This window comes from Epinephelus lanceolatus, chromosome 10 (genome assembly GCF_041903045.1).
Source record: "Epinephelus lanceolatus isolate andai-2023 chromosome 10, ASM4190304v1, whole genome shotgun sequence".
NCBI classification, from domain to species: Eukaryota; Metazoa; Chordata; class Actinopteri; order Perciformes; family Serranidae; genus Epinephelus; species Epinephelus lanceolatus.
The window spans coordinates 34678282-34706220 of NC_135743.1; the positions used below are offsets into that span (position 1 = coordinate 34678282).

The following is a 27939-nucleotide window of genomic DNA, read 5'->3' on the forward strand; positions in this document are numbered from 1 at the left end:
GTTACCAAGGGCAACGACGCAGCGATTGGCTGCGGGGAAGTCTCAACAAACACTACTCTCTTTGTTGGAGAGGTGCGAGTTGAGGCTCCCGTGGAAGCGGAGAGCCGGAGTGCAGCATGGGGAGACGGAGCACCGGGATCAGCAGTGCAACTGTAAGATACAGTTGATTTACTTTGATAATCATGTTGTGTGAAGACTCAGGCTGAGGGTAGCCTAGATCCAGAGACCAGCTTCCCCTTAATGGGAAGATTAAATAAGCTTGTGTGTAGGATATACAACTGTTTACTGAGGTAGACTTTACATTTTGCTGTTAATTGTTAACTGTAATTCTGCGCACATTTATGATACTAAATGTTATGGAAACGAGTGTGTAAAATCCTATTTTGATTAGGCGATGTAAACCTTTTTATTGCAGCAAAAGCTGATAGATTTCAAATGACAGGCATATATATAATCTGCATATTCATAGACGAGGCCTATAACAGAAAAAATGCAGTTTAATGTTTTTATGAGTGCTGCAGTGTTGCAAGATTACTGCTAAGACGCTGTAGGTGTATGCATATTAATATGTTACTTATGCAGCGTTATATGTGTGTGTGTGTGTGTGTATGAGAGAATATACTGAGTATTGATCATCTTTACATACTCCATCACTCAACCATTAGTTTGAAATTAAAATAGCATAATTTAGGCATTGAAGTTTGAAGCTCATGCACTTGTGGAACAAAGAAAATAGTCTGAAATCTAATTTATTCAAACCGGTTTTAAGACAACAGGCAGATAAAGCACATAGTGTCCTGTGAAGTTCACTTTGTTATTGAGATGTGAGGCATGGTGTGTTGCAGGAGAAATACATCAATAATACAACTAGTGTGCTTTCTAAATCGAGATATCTTACAAAGGAAAAAAGCTCAGGCACTTTTCAAGCAAATCAATTTTATTAGGTAAAAATCTTCCTTGTAATAAAACGTGAATAAATTGGATCAAACTGTGAGTAAACTGGACAGTGCTGGACCTCATATGTTGACTTATAGTCTTCTCTTATCTGTCCTCGCAGCATCCAAGTAAGTTTTATAACAGTTTAAATTGACATGTTTCATTTAAAAAACAATGACCATTGGAGTCCATTATGTTCCTGCAACCTATTTTAACCACTATTAATGACAGTATCCTGTAATTTTTACCAGCATTCATCAGTGTTTATAAAAGTGTAAGTTAGTACATTTCTCTCAATGAAGTCTTGTAAATGTAGACATCTATCATATGTCCTGACTGAAAAACTTTTAACAGCCCATAAAGTAAACAAATCCACTTTTGTATTCTGCCAGGCTGTAAAGTGAATTAACAAGCCTGCACAGGGAGGAGTGGCCTACACACAGGCTGGATTTGAGGTTCTATATATAGCTTGAATGACTTAAAAGATTTTTTTTCTTAAAGATTGAAAAACACCATTTATATGGTTCCCAAAATGCTCCTTTAACACATGTAGTTTGAAGCATTTCATGTGCTCCTAAATGGTTGTTTACAGCACTGTAAAGGGTCTTGGTGGGTGGTTCAGCAGTATTGAAAACCCTTTAGGATTCTTTACATCACCAAAAGAGATTTTGAAATTATTTTCTGGTCCTATATACAACTATTTTAGAGTTAATAGTGTGTGAAAAGCTTCTCTGGCTGCTCATCATCCAGCAAAAGTGAGAAAAGACACAAGTGAAGAGGAGGATTAAGTCCAGACTCAGGCCTCCAGTCCAGGGCAGGGAGGGCAGGTTTCCATCCCGTCCCAGCTGTCGTCCCCCCAGTGTCAGCTTCAGGGACCAGGACTTTGTCCAGAGAGGGGACATTCCTGGCCGACCGCTGCTGGTTGCCATAGGGAGAGGTAAATGAAACAACAGCAGTCGCGTCGCTGCTGCCCCCCCCTCCCTGTTCCTGGACTATCTAAAGGCCTCTATTTAGAGAGGCTCTCTGCTGCGGGGACAAAGCCTTCGCAGGGATAAAGGAGGGAGGGGTAAAGAGCACAGGGCCTTGAGAGGGAGAAAGGACTAGAAGAAGTGAAAAAGATGAGAGATTATGTCTGTCCTCAAAGCTGCTCCTCACACTGCAGTGAGATAAAGCAAACTGTGTGAAAAAAGAAATTACAAACAGAACTTCAAAAATGTTGTTTGGCAGGAGTATGTTTCAACTTGCTAACTTCTGAAGCAGCTCCTTAATTTTGAACAGCAGAAAACATTAATAACTCCTACTGTACAGATGCAATTAAAAAGCACTTTTGGTCGGTCTATGGCCTATAACAATTCAATCCACCAGAAATTAAGTAATACATACTGGCCACAAATTAAACCTATAAATCAATGGAGACAGTTCTTCAATATCCACAATTTATAACTTCTAAACTATGCAAATGACTGAAACTGTAATTAAACATTTTATTTAATAACTTGGACCGAGCAGTAAAATTAAAAGGCAATAAAAAAGCAATTATCAAAGAAATATTTTCAGCCAAAAAAAAAAAATTCAAACTGTGCAGTAAAAACAGAAAAGTCCACACAGTGAATATGCACTCTCACAAATCATTCTTAGCAATGTTAATTTATTCGAAAAGTTCACACAAAGACACATGTCATGTGTGTAGACTGAGGCCTGAGAACAATACAGGGACATGCAACAAAGGGCAAGTGCTAATTATAAAATATTCTCTGTTCCCTGCTTTATATGACCTGAACTGGTGCACACTGATTTAAGTTGTTCTTCAACTTTTCCTTTGTCTTGATGCTGCTTTAGTGGCCAAAATACACATTGTTAATCTCTGATGTTACAAAGATGAATGAAATATAAAATGTGATTATGCTGAAATAAATTTAGGGACACAAAGTTGTATATCTGATGCATAGTTTGTTATATTCATCCTTTAAAGACACAATGTGCAACCAAAATGTAGTAATATTTCAAATACAATTAGAAATTGTTATGACTTGTAATTATTAGAAAAGTCACTTTTGCAAGGATAAACAACAGTAATTAGACGTCTGTGATGTTTTCTGATTTTGTTGGTCTGTTTACATTAATAATATCTGTAAACAGTGATATAACGCAGGCCTATGATGATCAGTCGAACACAAAATGCTCCTATTCCATGTGTAACTCGAGCTCTTCAATTAAGTATTACTGATTGGGCCTTTAATGGGTCTCATTTCATAGGCTAATAATCCTTTATGGATGTGAATCCAGCTGCACTGATAGCACATGAAGCTGCCAGGATTTAAGTCATACGAGGAAAAGTTTCCAGGCACGGCTCAGTAATTCATTCTGGTAATATTGAACATTATTGTGGCGTAACATTGAAATCGGCCAAATCAAAAGAACATTGTGGTAATTAGGCTGTAATTCAAGGAATTACCACATCGCCACACAGGCTTAAATAGTCGTGTTGGGAGAAACGCAAAGCACATTATTTTAATGGTGTAATATGCAAACTATGGCTCGTTTCAATTACATGGCTTAACAATGCATAAATGATGCGAGCCTTGTTATTTGGACTGCAGGGTCCTCAGTTATTCAATCACTCAGAGGGGCCAATGTTAGGGGCCATGCTGCCTCCTCTCGTACAGTAAAAACACAGCGCAGAGCAGCGAGGGCCGCTGCCAAACTACGTTTAAGGGAATAAAAATGAACAGCAGAGAATGTAAGCGTTAAATTAACAGTAGGATAATTATATGACCCATGTGCTGTAAAGATTCAATTTCTAACGCTCTAATTAGGCGACTGTCTCCCCATACATCAGCTCACATCCCTCTGCCAATTTCTCACCAGAAAGCGTCCTGTGAGCGGAAATAATTAGATTTTATTAAGACACGGCTCGTGTAATAAAGAAAATCAAAGGAGGGGCTGGTTAAATATGATATGTTTTTAAAATCATTGGTTGTTCCACACACACACAGTCCACTGAGCCCCATTTAAAGACAAGGACAGTTGAGTCCAAACTGGAGGGAAAGAGGCTGGGATCCATCTGTGTAACTATATTAACCTATTTAATAAACTGGCCACTGTCTACAGGAGGAGAAATATACAGTAACTTGTGGTCTCAACTCCTTCTTACGGAGATATAGCACATGTGTGATAACTTTACAACAATGCTATACAACATTACTGTAGGTAAGGCTGCAACTAATCATTTTTGTCATATAACCAGTGAAATTTGCCAATCACAATTTCCTAGAACCCAAGATGACATATTTAAAGTCCCCCTCCAGTTAAAAATTTGTTTTGCTTATTGTTACTTGACTGTGATGTTGGAGCTTGACTGTGCCGAGTGTGACACTAGCAAGCTGTTTTAAAGTTCATCTGCTGTAGAGACGTTTCTCCGAGCTCATCTTCAGTGTAACACCTGAGTGTACCAGCAGGATTTTGTGACATCACAACTAGTCTGGAGCCAATCATGTTCCAAATTTACAAGTGCGAAGTGGAAACTGGAGCCTCCCATGTACATACACTGAGAATGGACTTTTCAGTAGATAGGAGACATCTTGTGTCTAATAGTTAAAGTGTGTAAATAAAGCGCATTTACATATTCATAGATACTTTTCCAATGATGAAGGAGTAGACGTAATTTCAATTTTTTGTTTGTTTTTGTGTGTTTGTAAAAACCATATGGGACACAAATTATTATTCAGAGCAATATTTTTGTGTTTAAAACATGTCTGGAGGGGATCTTTAAACTGCTTGTTTTATCAAACCAACAGTCCAAAACCCAAAAATATTCAGTTTATTATCATAGAAGTTGAAAAAAAAACCAGCAAATTTTTACACATTTGGGAGGCTTGTTTTTTTTTTTTTTTTACCTAAAAAGACTTGCATATAAATTACCTGTCAATCAACTAATTGTTTCACCTCTAACTATGTATATGGGTAGGTATGTGCTCCTATTGAATACTGTTATGATATCAGGACTATTACAGTTGGAGATATAATCCAATGAGGTACAGTAAGATGTTTACCAACTTAGCATTTAGTGCCACAAAGACATAAAATAGTCCCTGTTGGAGCATAATTGGTTTATTACAGTCTTGTCTTAAGGGAACAATCATCACTAATTGAGTATTTCGTTGCTTGGCTTCTACCACCTGCCACAACTTTGACTTGTTTGGCTCATACCAGACCAGATACAAAATCAGAACAAATTTTCTTTAATAAACACGATTGTATTTTCGAAATTAAAGATATCCTGGGTTATAACAAAGTAACTTGCATCGTGGAGTATACAGTAAAAGACTAAACATTCAATACTTTTTAATCAAGTGCAGATCAATTGCTGCAAAGTAATAACAGAGATGTCATGTTGTCGAGGTTTTATTTCAGATTAGCTGTTCAGATATCAATAATTCTCGTCAAGGCTCGTTTCAAGTCTTACATAACGGGAGCCGACCCACGCCTTTCATCCTTACTGTAATTGTTGTGTGCATCAAAGAGAGGGAGATTGACAGGCTGTATGGGAGGATTAATACAGTGGGTGAGTGACTACACACTGGGTCGGGAGGGAGGAACAAGAGAGAGGAGAGGAGACAGAGTAAGATACGGGGTGAGAAGGAGGAGAATGAGAGAAAAGTAGAAGAGGACAAAAAGTGGGGAGAGAGTTAACGAGAGGGAGAGCATTAATTGTGTGCATTGTGCCGGGGCTCTTTTGCTGAGTGTGGCTGTCGAGGTGCGGGCGCTAACCCCTCCAGCAGCCCGCCGTGATCTGAGCCAGCTCTCAGACTGCTGTATTCCAATGCAATTAGGCCACTCAAAGGCCTGCTTAAAGCTGCACCCACACACACACACACACACACACACACACACACACATAGACTCGCACACACTCAGATAGCAACAGCCCCTGTGGGTCCCCTCCATTGTAGCGGGGAGGTGTATTCTGCCCCTCTTTGAGGCCCTGGATGAAGAGACCACCCTGGGGAGCAGAAAAAAGGGAGGATTACCTCTCTTTCTGTCCCCTTCCCTCTGTCTTTCTCTCTGTCTGTCTCTTTATCTTTCTTTCTCTTTTGGTTTAGGAGTTCACCTCTAAATCAGCTCATGCAGGCACAGAGCTGAGCTTTGGTTAGCTCCTCCAAAGAGACACAACTTGGGGAGTTTTTGCAGGAGGAAACAGAGGAAGAAGAGCAATGAGCCATTTCTGTGATGGATGTCATTGTGGGACTGCTTTAGCAATATCACTTTCCTCTTCCTCTTTCATTATTCATACAGTCATATATTCCAACAAGTGGCGTGGGGCGTGTAGCTCACTAGCTCGTCCCCGTTGGCATCGGCGCCGCAGCCTCAGTCAGTCAGTCCCCTCTGTGTGCTGTATTAAGAGAAAGCTCTTCACGATAGCAGAGTTCTCTTGGCTGGGTTTCAGCGTGTCTCATTCCCCAGAAAGCATTTAAAGCAGATTACCAACCTAACGCTACACCTCCCTAATAAGAGAAGAGAGAGAGAGAAAAAAAACCTGGCACATTAACACCTGCAATACTACTCAATGGCATCAACAGATTAACGAGGTAATCCACACAATGAGGTCTTTGATTCGTGTGGTTTGGCAGGCAATAACGCCAGGCATAATGCACACTGTTATTTCAGACCGTCCCAGCACGAGAAAACCTGGCAGAAGCCGTTCCCTTTTTTTGTCTTCCCGTCAGATGAGCTTTTGAAGAATTTTAACTCGTGCATCTGGTGTGTTTGCCTGTTTCCTTGTCAGAGAAATAACCTGCTGGCTGCTCCTGTGGCACACGTGAAGGGAGAAGGGGAGGAATCACAGGCTTTCCGAAGGCTGTTTAAACAGCAGGGCTGAGGAGCTCTCCCTCGTCTTTCCCCCCATTTTTCTGCATAAGGACGTGCGTATAGGACGAGTGTGTGTGCGTGTGTGTGTGTGTGTGTATGTGTGATAGATCTCGCAGTCCCATTGCTCATGTGCGGCTCGATTAGCCCCACGTGCCTCGTTCGTCAGACGTGGAGGCAGAGCAGATGGCAGGAGACGCACCGTGTTACCATGCTGCGGCACTATGTAACGCTGCTCTAATTGAAACATCAATACTGCCCTGTCAATACACTACTGCTACTTTACAAAACACCATTACCTACAGACCTGCACTTGACTCGGAAACACTGACATCTTTGTTTCACAGTGAGATGCACCGGTTAAAAGTTTCTGTCTGACTCCAAAATGGCAACAAAGTAACTTTTCTCAACACGGTCTGTAACGGTTTCTGGTGTTTTTAATATCCTAATTTCAATTAAACACTCCAGTTGATTTCTGTTTGTATACAGCATTGCGGTGGTAAAGGAAGCATGCAGAAATAAGAGAGAGAATTTTTCCTCTGTAGCATCTCCGCTGTGGCACATTTTTAATGAATTGATAAAAAGTTGAGGGAGTTCACATGGCTGTGATCAGTAATTCGACGATATCGGAAATTCAGTGGAGAACAGAGAGAAATTAGGCGGCTAGAAATTAATTTGCTATTTGTCCAACTCAATGAGGAGTGACACAGCCCCTTTAATGAATGGATAATCCATTTCTTATTGCACTGAGCTGAATTCACCCTTCAATGAAGTGGAAAAAGACAAACATATCTTTCACTAACCTTTGCAACATCTGAAAGCAAAGCAAAGGAGGGGGGGATGAGTGTAGGGACCTGCTCCTGAGACTATTTGTTTTTGCAGAAAGATTTATATGTTTGTGTGTGTTTCTGTGGAGAGTGATTGAGTTTTAAAGCCAAGCTAGGAATCCACAATAAATAATCTGTGCCAACACTGAGGCCACACAGTCAACGTACTGTACATGGAATTGATTCATGATCAGTTAGCTTTCTGCACAGTGGAAAATAACAGTCTTTATTTACCCGTGGTTCATATTTTTTTTTCTTCAGTTTCCTGCCCAATGCCCTGTCCCTTCTCCTGACTCTCTGCTCACAATTTCTCCTCCTCCTGGATCTGACGAGTCTGCCTGTTGACAACATCCTGGAGAACCTGTGATGGTAAGGGCCTGTGCTCTCTGTCCACATTGTCCCTGATGGTCTTTGGCTCATGAAGCTCCTGCACAGCAGAAAGTCTTGACCCCATGGAGGACTTCTGTACAACATCTGTCTGCTGTAACTGTTGGATATAGAATGACAGGAATATGAGTGTGTGACATGAGAAAACTTCACCTACAGGAAATTATTGTAGTAGCATACAGTAAAAGCCACCAGGGCTGCAACTATTACTTTCAACATCAGTTAATCAAATTCTTTGTTTGGTCTAACCAACAATCTGAAACCTAAAGATGCTCAATTAGTTATCACATAAGGTAAAGACAGACCTCACAATTGAGAGGCTGGAATCAGGGAATGGTTGTTGTTTTTGCATGAAAAAAAAAGACAGGATGAAAGGATTAACTGATTATAAAAAAATGTCAGTCAGCTAATCAGTTAATTGATGAATTGTTTTAGATGTAACAGCAGCCTGTAAGAAATACAGTGGTGGTGACCAAATGGGGTAGCATGAAAACACACATTTATCTCATTTACAGAATCACATTGTTTCCTTTCATCTCTTCCACAGTCGAAAACAATCAGTAAGTGCATTCCCATCCAGATGTTTTTATGCACATTTTTAATTTACGCACAAAAAGTCAGAGTGGAAATGCAGTACATCTGAAAAAAAAGATGTGGCTCAAGAGAATTTCAGCCACCAAATGTTAATGTTGATGAACTACCTCCTAATATTCACACAACAGCATAGTGGATGAAGGCGTGCATTACTTTACATTTTCTTCTACCAGTTATCTGGATGGAAACTTGACTGCAGTATCTGGACTTGTGGTGCTGAAGCTTACCTGGAAAGCCACACTGGACGCCAGGGGCTTGTTGCCTGTCTGTTTATTCAATGCTAAGTCTCCAGAAATCTTCGACATCTGGAACAGATATTTGATGTTAAAGACAAATAAATGGCAGGATAGTGCAGAGTCATGGACCACATCCTGTTCCTAAGAATGACACCCAGGATCACAAAAGAGGAGTCACTGCAGTTCAACTTGCATTAAGGTGGGGGACTCTAAAGAGACAGATTTTAAAAAGAATTGTCAAAATCAAAGCAGCAGAGGTCAGGATATGCTGACTTCTAGTCCCTAGTATAGGGCAAGCTCCAGAACACTAGGTACTACATTTCCCATAATGCAACCAATAGAACCTTTTCATTCATCCCGCCTTCTGTACAACACCCGTGGCTTTCAACTTCCATGCCCAGAGGTTACTGATTTGTAACATAGCCTTTTCTGTTAAAAATTGCAAATCTGCATAAAGAAACCTTATGACATTGTCGGGGGTTGTTTTCTCCCAAATTTCCTTCAGAGTATTCTGTCTACAGGAGACATTACACAGCAGCTTGCACAGGCTAAGTGGCGATGACAAGTAATCTGACCTTTACATCTATGTGTAAAAATCTGTGGAATGGCCCTTTAATCCGATTCTAATATGCCATGATTTATTTATAGTTGTTGTGGTACACTATTTGTTCTTGTTAGGACTCCTTGAGGTCCTCCATCTGTTGCAGTTCACACCAGCACCACTTGCAGCAGGGGTTGTGACTCCTTCGACATCCTTTCCCCCTCCTCACGGATGTCATGAGTTTAAAAAAAAAAAAGCACCAGAAGTAATCTGATTCAACCCTGTTTTCTCAAGGAAAAAGACAAGGACAAACAGCTGAATTTGAAATCAATCAAAAACTGGCTCTGTCCACGGGAGCGACGTTTCCGACTCTGGTTACGATTTGATCTTGGCTCAAGTTTTCAGTGAGTGTTGACGTCTCAGAGTTGTGAGGAATCCCGAGCCGGCAGCTTACAGCGGGGGCTTCAGTGATACAGTATTTACAAGGCATGAGGAAGTGGGAGCGCTGCAACAGACGGCACCGTACACGGCGCTTTCAATTATTTCTCACAGCATTCATGAAAATAGAAGCACAGCGGGGAGTACAGTATGAACAGCAAAACTATAAAAAGACATGGAGCGAAAAGAGAACTCCCAAGCTAAAATAAAATGGCATCGTATGCTGTTGTTGGTGGAGAGCTGAGAATAGTGTATGTCCCAGAAATAGGAGAAATAGAAATAGTGTGGTGGAGTGTAGACAAGGTAAGCGGTGATGGAGCAAAATCCTGAGCATAAATAATTGGAGTCAGGGTTGAATTTTTTTAAGAGCATTTTAAAAATTTATTTTGAGACTGAAGTTGGTCTGACTTAATGAAACTCTGTGTAAGAACCACTTGTCTGAGCAGTGGTCCGGGCCTGTTGTATGAGTCATGTAGAGACAGTCTGCCTTTCTCCACAGGGGAGAAACACTTATCTGACTTAAGAATTTGAATGCCCTAGTCTGAATGAGTTTAGAGTCTAAATATTTTTCCAAAATGAACTAAAGCAAAAATAGAATTGTCAGAGTCTACAGCCACGCTAGCAGCTCTGTGAGGCTGTAATGCATTTGAGCTAAATGCTAATGTCAGCATGCTAACCTGCAGATGTTTAGTAGGTATTAACATGTTCATCCCTTCAATAATTAGCACTAAACACAAAGTACAGTTGTTACAACTCACTGTGAGTAGCTCAGAACTGCGGTTAAAGTGTTGTACAGCACCACCTGCCTTGCTAGCTACGTTTCCATCAAAATAAAGTAAATCTGCACAACTGCTTTCCAAAAATAAAATGATATTTTGCTTTCGTATGCAATAATTCGGTAGGAATCAACAATGAATGTTCAGAAAGGTCCTGAAACCGAGACAATGCCTGACAAACAGCATACTAACTTCAACACATTTAATATTTGAGGTTATGTTTATAAGATTCAGTATTTCTGTTACACAGGCTACACGCAGCACTGGAGGAAAGTCTCAGAGACGCTCTGCCCAGTTAGCACGAGCTAACACAGCAGCAGCAGCAGCTAACATTGGACACCAAGCGACTAAAGGGTCCCAACAAACTCACGCAGACACCAAAATGGCTCGATTCAGTCATTAAACCTGTTAATAACTATTAGGTTGCGTTAGCTGTGTGATGCTAACAGTTAGCCCTGTCACTGTGTGTGTGTGCATGTGGACTCACCAACTAAATCCCTTCTTCACCTCATGGTTCAGCTCAACTCAACTCAATTTTGGTACCAGAGACTTAACAAGACTTATTCAATTCAGTATAAAAATCCATAGGTCTTTATGCAAGTAACATCACCTATAATGGAGTCATTAATCCTTCACTGTCACATTTACTCCTTTTTGATCACAGACTTTGTTTTTTGCCGTCTGACTTTACATCAAACCAATCTCTTAATTTTTGTGCTGCCGTATCCTCTGTGCCATGTCACAGCGTCGACAGCCGCAGATGTATTCCCCATATTTTCTGATCCTCTAACACCAACACTGACACTACTTCATTTGTTTTTTTTTTCTGTTGATTTTCAACAACAGGGCTTCGAGCTTCGCAATATTAAGTTTTTCTTCTAACTTTTGCTTGAGATTCTTGTGAATTGAACTTCCTCAAGAATAAAGTGGAACAGGCAGCCTTATAAAGCGTTGATTCTAATGATCAAAACCTCATGAACAGGTGGCATTCATTAAGTTCAAACAAGCAATTTATGTCAAGTCTGTGCAGTTAGGAGAGTTTGGTGAATCTGACTTGAAACACTCGTATGTAAGCCTCGCAGACGTTTAGGGTAAGAACACGAAAATGTTGTTGCATGAGGCCCAAATGAGTCATAAAGGATAATTGTGGGCTGTATTTTTGTAGTTTTGGGTGATGATAACATATCAAATCTGTCTGATTTGCTCTTTTTTTATAGATGTCACCATGTTCCAAATCAGTTTTATTTATTACGCTTTAAAATGATGACCAAAACTACAGAAAACAACAAAGACCCATGTGGTGATAAACCATTAATATCCCTCAGGTTAAAAGCTGGCAGATTTAGCATATATCCAAGCACTGGAATGCACACACCTACACCATATCCTCTCTGTCCTCTAAGTCATCAACAGAAACAGATGACAACCAGCTTTTCCCGGAGCTGATCTCTCTCCTCCCTTAGATGAGAAGCTGTTAGTGAGGGAGAGAGCGAGAGCGAGAGAGAGAGAAAGGGAGAGAGAGGCTCACAGACAGAGATGTTTGTTTCCCAGCCCTTCCACCATCTCTGTGGGACGACCCTCCCCATCCACCCACCAACCAACCAACCCCCCCTCCCAACCTAGTGGATCAAACAAAGGACATCATTTGTAGGCCAAGTCTTTTTCTGAGCGTCTCTCTCCTCGGCTCTGCATACCAATCCAATACAGCCCAAGGAAAAAAAGCCACGCCGTGCTACGTGTGTGTATATGTGTGTGTGTCTGGGCCGGGGGTTGGAAGGTCTGTTTGCCTCTCCGCCAAGCATCGATTTATCCTTTTCTCCAATTTATTTCTCCTCCTTGCCTCTACGATCCATTCAGATCTGCCTCTAGGGGAGGAACTCGGGGTAAAGACGTTGTCAGGGCTCGTCGTTGCCTCCTAAGACCGGCTCAAAACTCATCTACAGGCCCGGGGACTGTGTACCCCTACAAGGACATGTCAGGCAGCAGCATGCACACAAACAGCGCTACCTGTTGTCCAGCAGCACACTTTTATCAGAGCTGTAATTGGCCTCATAATGCAGCGTAAAGGACACAGATTGAAGGCTTCAATGATTGTGAGAGGATAATGCATTATTAGTCTGAAAGGGAATTATATTTGTTTCAGTTCAGACACTGTGCTGAAAGATGATTCAGTAGACCACAAAATGTCCTCTAATTTCAAAGAGGAGTTATACCCTGCTCTTCTTTCTGCAGTAACAACTGCTGGTGAAGCCAGAATGATATTTAATTGTTCCTCATAATCAGGCCTAGACTCAGTACGAGCAGATATGATCAGAATAACAATATCTCAAGTCCCCATTCAACTGTCTCCGTTTGTATGATTCTGACATTTTCAGATGTTATTACTCAGACTCGAGGATTTGTATCCTAAAGCCTCGGCGGTGACGACAGCGTTGAACAGAAATGCTGCATGTGCACAAATCCCACTGTCGTACCCTTACACACACACACGCAGACCCACAGACACACACGTATGGCAGAGATCTGTAAGCCATTCTTCAGTGTCACAGTGAGCGACGCCTGGCACATCCTTACACCTGAAGTTGATCAATGCAGATATGTCCAGGGGGAAATTGAAATCCATAGGAAATTAGGCGGCGCCAGTGATTTATTGGAATAGTAAATCACAGTGTGTGTGATGTGTGAAACATGCGTGTTCCCGCACTGTGTACAGTACCGTACCTTGCGTCTGGCCGGAACAGTGATATCAGCAGCCTGTACCTTCCTGTCTCTCTCCATTTGGTAGACCCATTGAATCAGGTCGAGAGGTGGGTAACGGTCCCTCTGATACACCTCCCTGTGAGGGACGGGGTGACGCGACCCCATGGACACAATGCTCTGCAGGGGTTCCTCTGGAGAAAAAAAAAAAAAGAAAGCACAGAACTGCTGTTAAAGCGGTGCATGGCACTATCTGCCTCAGTAGCTACATTTCTATCCAAATGTCAAGTCAATTTTGCACAAATGTTTGAAATGTTGCCAAAGATATGTCTCTTAATACATTTACTTTGCTAGAGCAATAAAAAAATAGTTTTGCGGGATTTTGCTGCGTATACAGTACTTTAAGTTACAATCCTTTTGAGAAATCAATTCCTGTTTTTAATACTATTTATGATCAGCAGAAGCTGTTCAATGTTTTTTATTTCTGCAATTTACCCTCTATATGGTAGTTTTTGTTGGTAGTGATGGAGTCCGCCATTCCTGCCATTTCCACCATGAGGGACTGGCAGCAAAATTTGTTTTATCTCAGTGCTATCCATCCTTCTTCAGCCATATCTGAGCTGAACTGTGACTTAATACTTTTTGCTAATGCCAACCAAATGTTTCCCACTGCTGCTTCTTTACACTGAAGGCATTATATTAACAGAACTTAGCTTTTATTGTAAAGAGGTCACAATAAGATGTGAAATAAAATGACCACAAAAAAAGAAGTGAACTTGTTAGTTTAATGAAAAACCAGTTGTGGCAATTCAAACATGACAGCATCTTGTACGCATGCATAACAAACAGGGAACTCCACCTTATAAAAGGTTGTGATAAACAAATATTTCAGGACATTTTTAACAAAATTCAGACATTTTAAAGCGAAATCTTTAATAATTAGACAAATGTGTTTCAAATTCAATTCATTGCTAAATTTCTGCTGTGTGGTACAACACTTTTATCATATAAAATGCATTTGCCATATTCATTCAGCCTTTCTAATGTTACATTTTGATTAAAAAATGACTTTGTATGGAGATGCCGCCATTCCCTCATTGTGTATCACATTCTCTAAAGTGTAATACTGTGGGCTGAAAGAAAAAAAAAACTGAATCACAGAACTAATCTTATGTTTTACCTTAACCATAAATCAAAGTTTTAATCCTACACTAGCCCCTTCAAGACCATGAGCACCAAAATGACCTCACTTTAGAGGGTTTGTCCTCAGCTTTCTACACTTGAAGTAATCTGATCCTTTTAAGAATCAAACTGTAAGACAGGCACACTTGCAGTACAACGAGAAAATCAAAAATATATACCCGACATTGAATAGTTGTGTGGGTCTCTTAGAGGAGATTGCATTCATGCATGAATGTTCAAATAAATCCAGGAGGATTTTCTCGAGAATAAAACAGAGATAGTGTGTAGTCTGAACTCCGACTGAAGAATCACCGCCCCACACACACACACACACACACACACACACTCCCACACCCCTTCCCTTGCTGTTTTTTTTCTTTTCCAGGTACACTGCTTGTGTTCCAGCTTGTTTTTGTCCTGCTTTAATTGCTTTTTTTTTTTTTTTTGCAGAGAAGAAGAAAGACAACAACAAGGCGGCGAGGGCTGCAGCTAATGGAGAGGCTGTAATTGTGAATGGAGGCATTCATCTGGAGACGTCGTCCGTGAATTGCGCCGCACAATACGCAGCGGCGGGCTGCTCAGATCACCAACCAGTCACCAAACACACCCAGATGCACACATATAGACGCACACACTGAACCCCTTAGATCACTGGTGCTCAGAGGAGGAACGTAATCACACCTCGGCAAAGAGCAAGACACCGATCAGGGGAGGAGCGAAGGAGAGAAGGAGTGAGGAGCTGAGGGGAGAGCAAGAGGAGAGAAGAAATAATACAAGGAGAGAGGAGGAGAGGGAGGAGGAAGAGAGAGCATGGTGAAATTGATGTTTCCTACCATTTGATTTGGGCCATAGAGCCCAGGAGGCAGATCAGATAGAGCCACATGCGCACACAATCTCTCTCTCTCTCTCTCTCTCTCTCTCTCTCACACACACACACACACACACAGATATAGAGTACATGTAAACACAAACACATGCACACAAGCATGCAAACACATACATTCTGTGGACAAACTCACAGACATGTAAGAAGCACATCATGCATATATCGACACATACATGCAGGTAAGCCTGCATACACACACACAGACACACACACACACACACACACACACTTTGACAGACAGGAAGACACAAAAACACATATATTTAAGTTACTATACATCCTTATAAACAACTTGTCAGAGCTCAGAGAACCATCTCACAAACCCCATGCTTCCTACTATCTGGTGAAACAGTAAAACCCACACACACACACACACACACACACACACACACAAACACACACACACACACACACACACCCTTCAACCAAACAAACGCCATTAAGCCAAAACACACAGAAACATGGCTTAAAAAAGACACAACAAAGCCTACATGATGGTATATAGAAAAAAACCCTCTCATCTCAGCGAGGCGAGACGAGGCACCTGTCAGCGCGGCGGCTCCTGCTACTACAGAGAAACATCAGGAAACAACAACTCAATTAAACACACCATCCCTGTTCAATTACTGCCACATAATCACAGCAATTTACCTTCACTTGCTGCACAGCCACCAAACAAACACACACAGGGGCAAACACACGTACAGAGATGCAGAAACACACACAAACACACACATGGACGAGGCCGGATCATAAAAGACACCCAGGCTGGAAATGGAGCTTCATCCTACACATCATGAGCGTAGAGCTCAGTCTTTGGTGTCTGCTGGCTATCTGGCCTATATGAGAGATGGAGCATGTTGGAAGAGTGCATTATAAATGGACTGCTGATTTAATGTAGCTCTATAAACAATTACATTTACAAACACGTCTAATACATTATAAATGATATCCTGAGTACCAAAGTTTCTGTGCTGTAAATGCAGCTGACTTCACTTTAAGGTAGACAAAAGTACATAAGGAAATTTGGCACCTTCTTGATGATGAGATCATAGCCATCAAAATCACCAGTCAGTTGCCATTATGTAACAGGCCCATGTGATTTGGCATGTATTATGTCAACTGTTAAAGTAACAGAAAAGAGAAACATATTTTCCAACAATAAACCCAAAATTTATTTAATTGTTCCTGTGTTTTTTTTTCACGAAAATTGGTGATTTGATCCCCTTCAGAATTCTGTTTAACTTCGTTTCAGGTCACACAGCATGTACGCTTTATTAAGTATACCTAACTATAACAAATACAGTATAATACAAGCAACTGTCATTAAATCCTTCCTTCATGAAGGTTGTGTTGGTCAGTGTTTGTTGAAAGTGTTTTAAAGAGGTGTCAATAAAACTGAATGATCATTTTGGAGGCTGCGGTTTGTGCTGCTGTTTAATTGTATTACATTATACCAATGGTTCTCAAACTGTGGGCGGGCGCCCCTGGGGTGGACATAGAGCCACTGCAGGTGGGGTGTGGAAGACCAGGAGAAAAGTTGAATCAATATGATGTAAGCAGGGAAAATAAACGAAGAAGAATTAGCTGATGCAACATGATGACCTTTATTTTAAAAATTCAGTATGGATCCTTGTTAATTACGTGCTTCTCCAATTAATGTTAATAAATGATAAAAAAAAAATTGTGGAGTGCACATAATCTTCTTCGGCATTGAAAGTGGGGCATGACAGAAAAAGTTTGAGAATCACTGCATTATAATGAGTGGTGTTCCTAATATTTTGTCCGCCCAAATTAACATACATAGGTCGACAAAAGTCTCTCTAAAGGTTTCAACAAAAACTGAACAGTATGACCTACTGTCACTGCTGTTGTAGACTGCATTAGTTTTAGCTGGGTACACTAAATAAATCAGCACCTGTACTGCTTTGTTTTTATTTCAGTGAACTACAGATGTGCCAGGACTTTGACAGAGTACACCACAAGTCACAGAAAATCAGTATATATTTTTTTACATGGTGATTTCTACTCCCACTGGGATGTGTGTGTACTCTGTGATAATCACAAAGTTGACTGTGAGCAGAACAGAAATCATTAAATCACCCCACAGATCCTTTATTAACACTAAAACTTTCTGGACAGTAAGCGTGATTTTTTTTCTGATACCCAGGTGAAATTCTGACATTCACAGGTGCTCGAAATGTAAGTTCTGAAGTTAAAAGATAAGCAATCTTAAGTGACACTGTGCTCTTGTGGCTGAATGGGAGCAAATCCCTGCAGCATGATTCCAAACTCTGATGAAAAGTCCACGATTTGGAATTACATGTTTGACAAACACATATAGGTGTAATATACAGGTGCCATACTGCACATACTCTGTTCAGGTCTCCAAATACGTGTGGCCAGATAGTTTATGTGGCTCCATCCGGAGTTTGGTCTCTCTAACTCATGAAATATGATGTAAAAATAAAAAACACATATTTACTATATTGCCAAGATGAGTAGGAGATTGATACCACTCTCACGTCTGGAACTCAGGGTTCCCTCACATTTTCATGGACAAAATTTCAAAACTTTTCTACGACTTTTCAGGGACTCATTTTTTAAACATATCAGATTCAAGCTCTATAAAAACATAATTTCAGCTATAGCTGACATACATGAGGAAGAGATGGAACTCTGGGGTAAAATGAAGAAAAAAATGTCACACTTCGTTAAGTTGACAGCTTCAGAAAATAAATTTGCTGTTATGTTACATTATATGGAAGGTTATCCACTGAAAACTACTGCAAACATGTTATCATACACAACCATATTCCATGACTTTTCCACAACTTTTAATGATTTTTACTAATTCAATGACTTTTCCAGGCCTGGAAATGTGACTGTGAAAATCCATGACTTTTTCAGATTTTACATGACCATGGGAAACCTGGAAAATAGAGGTTGGAGACAGTTAGCTTAGCTAGCATTACAGCTGACCTAGCTCTGTCCAAAGGTAAAAAGTCAGCCTCCAAGCATCTCGAGTTTTTATCTAAGCCAAGCTCAGCACCCTCTGGCTCTGACTTCATATTCAGTGTACAGATATGAGAGTGGTATCAATCTCCTCATCAAAGCCTCTGTAAAAAGGAGAATGAGCCTGTTTTCGAACATTTTAAATAATTTTCTTACATATTGATATATTTAACAATATTAAAATAGTAAAGTAGTATTCAAATATATTCTACATACAGCATAACAGGACCTTGTCAGGAAATTATAATCATTAAGTGACGGTGTGAAGTTCAGACCTGGCAAACTACAGAGTGATGTCATTGGGGAAAATATCGAGGAATAGCAACACTATAAGAACCTGTGAATGAGTAGTCTGTGTGTGTGTGTGTGTGTGTGTGTGTGTGTGTGTGTGTGGACAGCAGATTGACTAACAGCTTGAACTTGGGTTAGATCCAGGAGCACGGGGAGGGATACATGGATGGATGGAGAGAGAGGGAGAGGAGGAGGAGGGAGAGCATTGATTTCTCAACAGAGAGATCAGCATCTTGACAGAAAGAGACGAGAGAGCAACAGAGCAAGACGCGCACACGCTCCACACGCACACACAGACACACAGAGACACACAGAGACACACAGATAGAGAGGGTTCCCACTGTGGCCCTCTGGTGAAATTCCATGACCTTTCCATCTCTTTCCAGGTTTCCAGAACTGAGCTGGAGTACTTCTGTGCCCTAAAAGCATTCCTCCTTCTTTCCCTGTCACCTGGTTTTGTTAAAGATTGGTTAAAATCTAGGTTTTAATGCTGATAAAGAACAGACAAACTGTCAAATGTATCCATATGTTAAATTTCCTAGCCTGAACAGTAAATTTGTTAAGGTCCTTGACTTTCCCTGACTATCTTTCAAAAGTCCATGATATTCCAGGACCTCCTTGACCGGTGGGAACTCCCGTTGACAGAGATCAACAGGAAAGTCTGGTTCAATGTCTCTCTCCCAGCATGCCTCGGTGATTTTAACAACCCTAAAACCCCCGACAGGGACACGGAGGACGGTGCTGTGGCTTCGTGCTGGTATGGCTAACAAGGTGTGTGTGTGTGTGTGTGTGGAGGTTGTGGGCACCGGGGGAGCTGACACACATCGTTGAGGAGGGGGTGGGATTGGGGAGAGGGTAGCCAGGGGTCACGCTGTAATTACACATCACAGTCCCTGTGGTCAGTGGCCCGGCTGACTTCCACTGACTACACTGACTACACTGCCTCAGCCAAAGAAGCAGAGATGGCAGGTGCAGGTGGAAGTGCGGGGTTGGGACATTTCTGCTCTACACTTGAGGAAAACTTTAGAACATTAGAAGTTTCTCTTAAAATACTTGTTTAATTTTTCCATTTTCTGCTTTTTATTCAACAGAATAATTCAGTGGGTGTTGTTTTTAAAAAGTAAACAAAGTAAACTCAGAGCATGTGTTTAACCTCTACAGTAACCCTGCCTCCATTCTCACCTTAGTTTGCATGTGTGTGGTTGACACTCTCACATACCGTGTGTGGTCCTGTGTGGGTGGTAGGTGCCGTAGAGGATGAGCTGAACACTGAGCAAGGCTCCGGATGCTTCCTTGTCACTCGACCTCGTACAGCTCCTCACTGTGCCTTTGTGGTCAGTCACCTGGAAATAAACATAAGCAGGGGCATCATTTCACCAAAAAAAAAACCCCACACTGAGTTATGTGGAAAACTTACTTGTGTGGACTGAATTCATTAAGAAAAAAAAGAGGAAATAACAAAAATGCCGGGTGTTATCATTTGGTTTAATGTAGTAAATTATTACACACTGCTCAGTAAACTATTCCTGACACAAATATGGTTCTACCTCAGGTTGAAACCAAAGTTACTGTATAACTTCTTGGTCATAAGCAGTTTCTACAACAATAGTGCCTTTAAATGATACATAATTCCACTGCCACCATATTCTTAAAAAACTAAATAGCAAATTTTGATCTTTTCAATAAATTTGCCAATATTCGATTCCTCAGATGCTCCGTGGTTCCTTCTCAGCGTGCATCTATGGGAAACTATAGAGTGCCTTGTTGTGAATCCTTATTTTGGCATCTCTCTCTGTTCAGGGGATCAACATGTGGCACTCCTTACTTACAGATCTCAAAGTGGATCATGACTTGAATCATTTTCAACTCAAGCTGAAACAGTTTTTAAAGAGAGATCAGTCATTTAGCTATGAGTGATACGGTGTCATTAAGTTTTATGGTAATTTTATTGTATCACTGTTTGCATTTTATGAATGTGATTTGTGACTTTGAATGTTTGGTGTGTTTGTGTGTGTGTGTGTGTCTTTTTATCAGAATCAGAATAAGGTTTTTTGCCAAGCAGGGTTTAACATACAATAAACTTTATTAAGAGGAAATGGAAATAGAGAGAAAGAAGAGAGAAGAGAAAGAAACATATATAAAGAATAGAAAAATTACAATAAAAATATGAAAAAATACTATGAAAATATGTCACATGTATCTGTTTTCTAAAGGCCCATAGAGGAACATTTATTGCAAACTATCTTATATACCGCCTCCTCTATCTTCTACTTTGACACGTTACATGTTACACCTGCCTCTGAGGGCTTATATCATGTAGTTTGATTCTGGCATTAGATTATTGCAGAGGTGTGGACTTGAGTCACTTCACTCAGGCTTGAGTCATGAATCTGATGGCATTATAGAAAACTAAAAAAGAGAGACCTGTCATTCAACTCTGACTTTAACACCATTATTAGTGGCCTCACTTTAGCTTTTTGACTCAGAACTTGCAATGGTATCCTCCAGGATCCAAGGCAGGATCAATCAACAGACAGATCATCATAACTGGAAACACTTATTTGAAACATTCAAATATAGTTGAATTATCTGAAACTCCCACTTATAGTAATGTTTAGCTAATCACCGAAGCAGTTCTATATCAGAACCACTATTTGGATTACAGAAATAGTTTGGATCTTTTGAAGTGGGGTTGTATGAGGTACTTATCCACAGTCAGTGTCTTACATAGAGGGGATGGTTGTTGGCATGCCACCAGTTTGAAGAAGCAGCATGATGTACTAATGTGGGCAGGGGGCAGCAGCCAAATGTATTTTAGCCACCTAAAAAAATATATATATATATCCATTTAAGCGTATGCAACATTGAGAATAGTTTAACCCCTGTACCTAGATGCAGACAGCCCCTTCCAACGGACTAGCTTGTTAGTTTGTATTATTGTGTGACTTTGGTGAATCCCAACTAACACAATAACACAAACAAGCTGGTTGAGGCAGCGGTGGACCGGGAGCTCCTGTGTTTGGCAAGCTAAAATTACTTTTTTTTTGGAAATGGAGTCTGGCTCTGAAGAGTACGAAATAACAGTCTCAGTTCCCTGTCAGAAATCACTGTCTGACAGGAAGTTAAAGCAGTGAAAATATTATACATACACTTAAACTGGTATTTCTTTCGGTGCGACCTTTTTATGTGGCTAAAATAAGTTTTCCTGCTGCCCCCAGGCACAACGGTGCATTGCTTAGCTTCTGTGGCGGTAATCCAGTGTGTTTCTCCAAACTGGGGGCGTGCCAATTGAAATTTTATGTCTGTAATACACTGACTATGGATAAGTGCCTCATACAGTCCTACTTCAAAAGATCCAAACTATCCCTTTAATGCAGCTTTTTCCATTTTTACAAATAAAAAAAACATCAACCTAAATTTAGATTGTATATACAAACAACTGCTTGATGTCTTACTCCAAAAAATACTCCAGTGCAGGTCAAAGACTTTACTCCATATAAACTCTCTGCATTTGCCAAAGCCGTTGTCCAGCCTGCATGTATATGTGTGTGTGTGTGTGTGTGTGTGTGTGTGTGTGCTATATATGTCTGAGAGTGTATGTGTGAGTGCTCCCAGCAGACCAGAGGCCAGGCATGGTGGCCCCCAGCCGAGTGCTGCATTGATTTGTTGTTGGTAAACAAACAGCTGGATGCCACAGGTGGATCAATATGCCTCGCATGCCTGCCAGCCTCCCAGCATGCCTTTCTACTGGGTCGACATGGCTTACCGAGGAGCTGCGACCCCGCTGTCGCTTGGAAACCTCATGAGTCAAATATTTTGAGTTGCCTGATTGTTTTTAATTGAGCTGAAGTTAATTTTTAACATAAATTTTCTCTCCTGACACAGGGGTCCATGAAATTCATTAATACTGTTATTGGAAGCCATAACTTTACAAACACTTTATTATTCTACAGTAAAACATCACATTTTCATGTCTGGTAATTTATGGTGTACTGCTGGCATGATAGAAATGATGTTCAACTACAGTGGAAAGAAAAGTGTGAGAGCTACAAGCAGATGAAAAGCAGGGCATAAAGGAAGGAGAAATTAAACTGACTTTTAGACAAAAGAGAGACAAAGAAAATGAAAGGATTAGCAGAAGCAGAGGAACAGAGGCGAGAGGGGAAGGATTTCAAAGCCAGAGAGAGAAACTACAGACAGAGGAAAAAAAAAACAGAGGTGGGGGGGATTAGTGATGGGCGAGAGATGGCAGGCTATCGAAACGGGTGAGTGTCAGGGAGAGGAAAGTGATACCCAGCGATAGAGGATGAGCCTGAGAAGGGAAAGGGGTTCAAAAAGAGATAGTGAGACAGAGGCAGGCAAACAGAGGAAGACCGAGAACACCATCGAGAATGACAGTAAAGGAGACGCAAGGGTCGGAAAAAATTAAGAAAAGGGAAACATGACTTGGCACCTGTTTGGAGATGACACTTTGAGATGAAAATTTGATGTTGGAGGCAATGCCAATAAGTTTCTTGAAACTCAAAAATGGCTCTCTTTTTACCAAAGTTAAAAAAAAAAAAAAAAAGCTCTGCTCTGCACTGATGTAGCGGCTGCCCTGTGCCACCACAGTCTGCTACTGCTGGACACTGAGCAGCTCCACTGGGTCAGCTGTACCCCAGAATGAGCCTGCAACTTTCCTGATATTCAGGCGACACTTAGTATTGCTCCTTTTGCAACAAATTTTTCAAGTTCTGCATATTTCACTACCAGTACCTTCACTCTTGTGATATTAATGAAAGTGAGAAAAAAAAATAGTGTATCCGCCCCCTGATTCAGATGCACTCCCAAATTTAATGGGTTCTTCCACCAAGTTTCATGACAACGACGCCAGCAAGTTTTCCGCAATCCTCAAAACCCCATTTTGAACCAAAAGCATAACCTCCTTGGTGGAGGTACTAATAATAATGATTACCCAAGGTTTGCCGTGAATCACAAACAGTTAGGAGAGGGGAACGACAACTGTGACTGGGAATGAAAGCGACTGGTGATAGAGAGTTTTAGCAGAAACTGACTTCTGCAACTTCTAAAAGTACAGTTGTTACTGAGAACATTAACAATGGCTCTGTTCTAGTAAGCCATGGCTGTGAGCAAGCATGTACAATAGCAGGACCCTGACACTGAAGCAGAATTCAACCACCTTCATTATTAACTCCTATTTATTATTACATACTGTGACATGTCAAAATGTCTTCCAAGAAAAAAGGCCTATGACTCATGCTAAAGTTGTGTATTACATCACTTCCAGCTCTTCATAAAGGGTGAAATGAAATCAGTATTGAATTTGCCTGTCGAATCTGATTCTTTTGAACTCCTAATCAAACCTGTTAGGTTCACTTTTCCACAAGTTTACATGAAAATATTAATAATAACCTAATATTCAATAACTTAAACTCAAAGAATGACTTACAAAGAACTAAAACATGTATTTGCTTTGCTCTTTTTTTCTATACAACTGTCTGACACAGATCACTGCTAATAATGCTTAATGCTTTTTCTCTTGCCCAAAATTGGCCGAATTCTAGACTTGTTTTTGCAAAACGTTAGGCGAAGCCCTCAATATCACATTGGAACACTGTCCGTTGATAGACATTTTTGGTGTACCCCCTATACCAACCAGCCTGACTAGGAAAAATTCAGATGTTGTTGCTTTTGTTTCGCTTATAGCCCACAGACGAATTCTGTTACAGTGGAAGAGCCCTAACCCTCCTTCTCCTATATCTTGGTTGAATGACTTAATATCCTTTCTGTCATTAGAAAAGGTGAAATATTCTCTCAGAGGCTCGACTGCCAACTTTTACAAAAGATGGCAGCCTATCATCTCATATGTAAACAATCTTACCTTTCTGGATCTAAAATGATTCTTTATATCCTGTGAGGTGGGCACCCTGAGCATCCCTCCTATCGGGCATACCTCCCTGTTTTATGTCATTTTATTTATTTTATTTTATTTTCTTTTATTTATTTTTTTGTGGTCTGGTTACTTAACTTAGCTGCATGTATATCTGTCTGTTATTTATTTTTATTTATTTATTTATTTTATTATTATTTTATTCTTTTTATTAAGTTTGAGGGTGGGTGGGAAGTGGAAGGAAGATGTTGCTTTGTTCCTGTTATAGCACACATTTTCCAAAAAGGGGAAAAATAACTGTGGAACACAGATTTGTACCTTGAGCTTGATTTCTGTATGACATTTGTTCCCAATAAAAAAAATGAGAAAAAAAATGCTTAAAGAGGAGATTTTAAAAGATTTGATTCAAGAGTTGTTAGTCAAAATGTGTTAACATGTCCAAAAAGGAAAAAACTTTATCATTTTACTTGTTACATTATTCTTGTCCTAAAATGAACTGAGGTGAATACTGTATGTGTAGTCTAGTAGTCTACAATTTCTTCTTTTGAGTGTAAACGTAATAATGATACTGTTCTCTCTGCAGCTGATATTATCATAAATTTCACTTATGACACATGATTGGAACAACATCGACAAACATTTTGTGTTTACACCAACATTTTTGTGATGGTGGAAAAGCATATAGACCGTCACAATCTCTTGAGAAATAAGGATAAACAATACTCATAAAGCAGGTGTACTTGTGTGTATCATATGTAAATGTTTCATTAGAACGCAACCCTGCACCTACCAGAAACAGATAAATTATTATAATTCTTTATAATCTGGCAATAAGACAATACAGAGGTAAAACTTATTTGGCAAAGTATAAATAAATCAGCCTTATTACCTTCACCCACGGCACCTCAGAACGTGGTACTGACAATCTGGTGTAAAATGTGAAACAGGAAGTTGCCAGAAAAGCACACAGTACTCACTACACTTACTTTCACAGAAAAAAAGAGAAGCTTCAAAATAAAACCCTAAAAAGGAACCTGTGAGCGTTGGCTGTGTTGGAGCGGGAGGCAGAGTCAGATGGGAGGGGAGGAGGAGTCTTGCTGTGTCTACATATGTAAAGCAGCAGGGAAGCAGCAGTGTGTCAGACTGAGGCTCTGGCCCAACCTGGGCTCCTCGCTGATCCCTCCAACACATCAATCATCCAAAACAGGGCCATCATGGCCACATTGCATGCTGGGAGACACACACGCTCAGGCGCGCACACACTGCAGCATACTTAGACACAAACAAGTGAAGTATTACACACTGGGTTGGATTAGCACAAACGTTTAAATTGTGTACATGCACACTCACACTGCACAAATATGGACTGAATTGCAAAAACAGGCGTATATGTTCTGAGGTAAGACATACAGATACCTACAGTGTCACAGTGCACACACACACACACACACACACACACACACACACACACCACACACACACACAGGGATGCAATTACACGACCGAACATTCTGTAACACACACACACACGCAAGCACACACTGAAAGAGTGCACATGACACATACAAACAGCTACAGTGCAAACTATACACACATGCACACACACACATGAGCGTGCACACACAGAGTAACACTCTCTGTGCCTCCCAGTCTCACACAAAGCACGCAGACAAACAGAAATAGGTATCCTGTGCCCACAGGGTGCCCTCGCCCCCGACCATCTGTGACGGGTGCCAACACACAGTGGGTGATATTTACATGGAGACCCAACCCCCCTCCACACACACACACACACACACACACACAGACAAATAAAAAAAGAAAGAAATACCCACAAAGGGCCGCTTGGATCGCTTGATCTCCCAAAACTCATTAAACATGCAGATATATGCAAATATATGCACCTCTAGAAATCCACCTTGGGCCAGAGTGTGTGTATGTGTGTGTGTGTGTTTGTAGCTGAAAGTACACGTTAGTGAGAATGTGCGTGCGAGTTTGTTTCAACTGTAGCAACTACCGAGGCTTCGACAGTGTGTGTGCCAGACTTGATGCTGTGTGTGAGTTAGTTAGTTACTGTATGTGCTGGTAAAGTGTGTTTTCACATTTGTTTACCAATTGTAAGAGGTGCTTCTTGTTATAAGTAAAGAATCATAACCATAATCATTACCTTTAAAAGTAATAACACTACATTTAGAAAATCTTATAAAAAATAACCCTTTAAAACTAAAAGTTTCCATTGTGCTTCTGTTTTCCTCACCTCTAGTTGTCTCAGTTTCAGCATGGATTACACATAGAGGACAAAGCTGTGTAACAAAGTCCCACTCCCACACTTCAATCTTTATAAAAGTAAAGTAGCAACATTAGTTTTGCAATTAGTAAGTCATAAGTTAGTATGCTGTAACCACCCGCACTAACACCCACTGTACCTGTGCTAAGTGTGGATCAAAACAACCAGCTAATGGAATAAATTATCAAAAATGTGTTAACATGTCTTAAAACAAATAAAACAGTGTTATTTCAAAATGTCCTGACATTACCATCATTATAAAGGGTGCAGAGGCACGTACAGCATCTAGTAGTCTGTTGAATGTTTTGTGCATTGATTAACTTTGTACTTAGATATATTTTGTAGGAATTGGGTGAAATGTGTTCATTTGCAAGCTTAACAATGATACTGATAATTCTGCACTACAACTACCAATAGTTATTCTACATCTTTAATCTAAATAACATCTTTAAATATGGGAAAGTTAGTTGAACACGTAGAAACCAGATTGCCTATCACAACACCTACGAATCATATCTAAATGTCTTATTAGAATCACTTTAAAGGGACAGTTCAACCCAAAATAAAAATTACACTTTACCTCTTACCTGCAGTGCTACTTATCAATCTAGATTGTTTTGGTGCGAGTTCCAAAGATATAAGCGAGTATTAAAGATATAAGTTGTAAGATGTCTGCTGTCCGTTTAATCATGGACGAGAGGCTCATGCTCACTACAGCGCGAGATGTAAACATTAATGGCGTCCCCCTCTGCTGGGCTGTAATGTTTACTAGTTCAGCAGTGCCAGGTGAGCTAGCAGTAGATGTACGCTTCCTTCTGTGCAGTGATACGGTTGGTGGGTGTAGTTTGGCAGAAAGAAAATAGTACCTGCATGAAACTGCTCACAGCAAGGTCTGTGTATTCTTGAGTAACCGGGTCATGATGTCAAAGAGACATTGCTGTTGAGTTTTTCAGAAATATTTTTTGGTGCTTTGAGCACCACGAGCTGAGTGCCATCTAGTTCCATTACATTGGAGAGAAGGGAGACAGCTCTATGCCCGATATCTCCAACATTTGGTAACTCACACCAAAACAATCCAGACTGATAAACAG

The 27939-nt window shown here is 40.5% G+C and overlaps 1 protein-coding gene and 1 long non-coding RNA gene across 6 annotated transcripts in view; one reads left to right on the plus strand and one right to left on the minus strand.

Annotated features, from left to right (window-relative positions):
• Position 1: 1 nt before the first annotated feature.
• LOC144464530 (uncharacterized) lies at positions 2 to 16777 on the plus strand. Of its 2 annotated transcripts, XR_013492228.1 has the most exons (4): positions 28 to 152; positions 6722 to 6857; positions 7890 to 7997; positions 14930 to 16777. It is a non-coding gene; the product is annotated as an uncharacterized LOC144464530 (long non-coding RNA). The 2 variants fall into 2 exon arrangements; XR_013492227.1 differs by lacking the exon at positions 6722 to 6857 and having other exon boundaries at positions 2 to 152.
• Positions 920 to 27939, minus strand: part of LOC117266197 (proprotein convertase subtilisin/kexin type 4-like) — a 227562-nt gene continuing 200542 nt past the window's right edge. For 3 of the 4 annotated variants that reach the window (XM_078171966.1, XM_078171965.1, XM_033641244.2), the window contains 4 exons: positions 19891 to 20014; positions 13322 to 13491; positions 8837 to 8914; positions 920 to 8115 (listed from right to left, as the gene is read on the minus strand). In XM_078171966.1, coding sequence (XP_078028092.1) covers positions 7930 to 8115; positions 8837 to 8914; positions 13322 to 13491; positions 19891 to 20014 — 558 coding nt within the window. In that variant the 3' untranslated portion in view covers positions 920 to 7929. The remainder of the gene's footprint in view (positions 8116 to 8836; positions 8915 to 13321; positions 13492 to 19890; positions 20015 to 27939) is intronic. The other variant, XR_013492226.1, reaches the window with a different exon arrangement.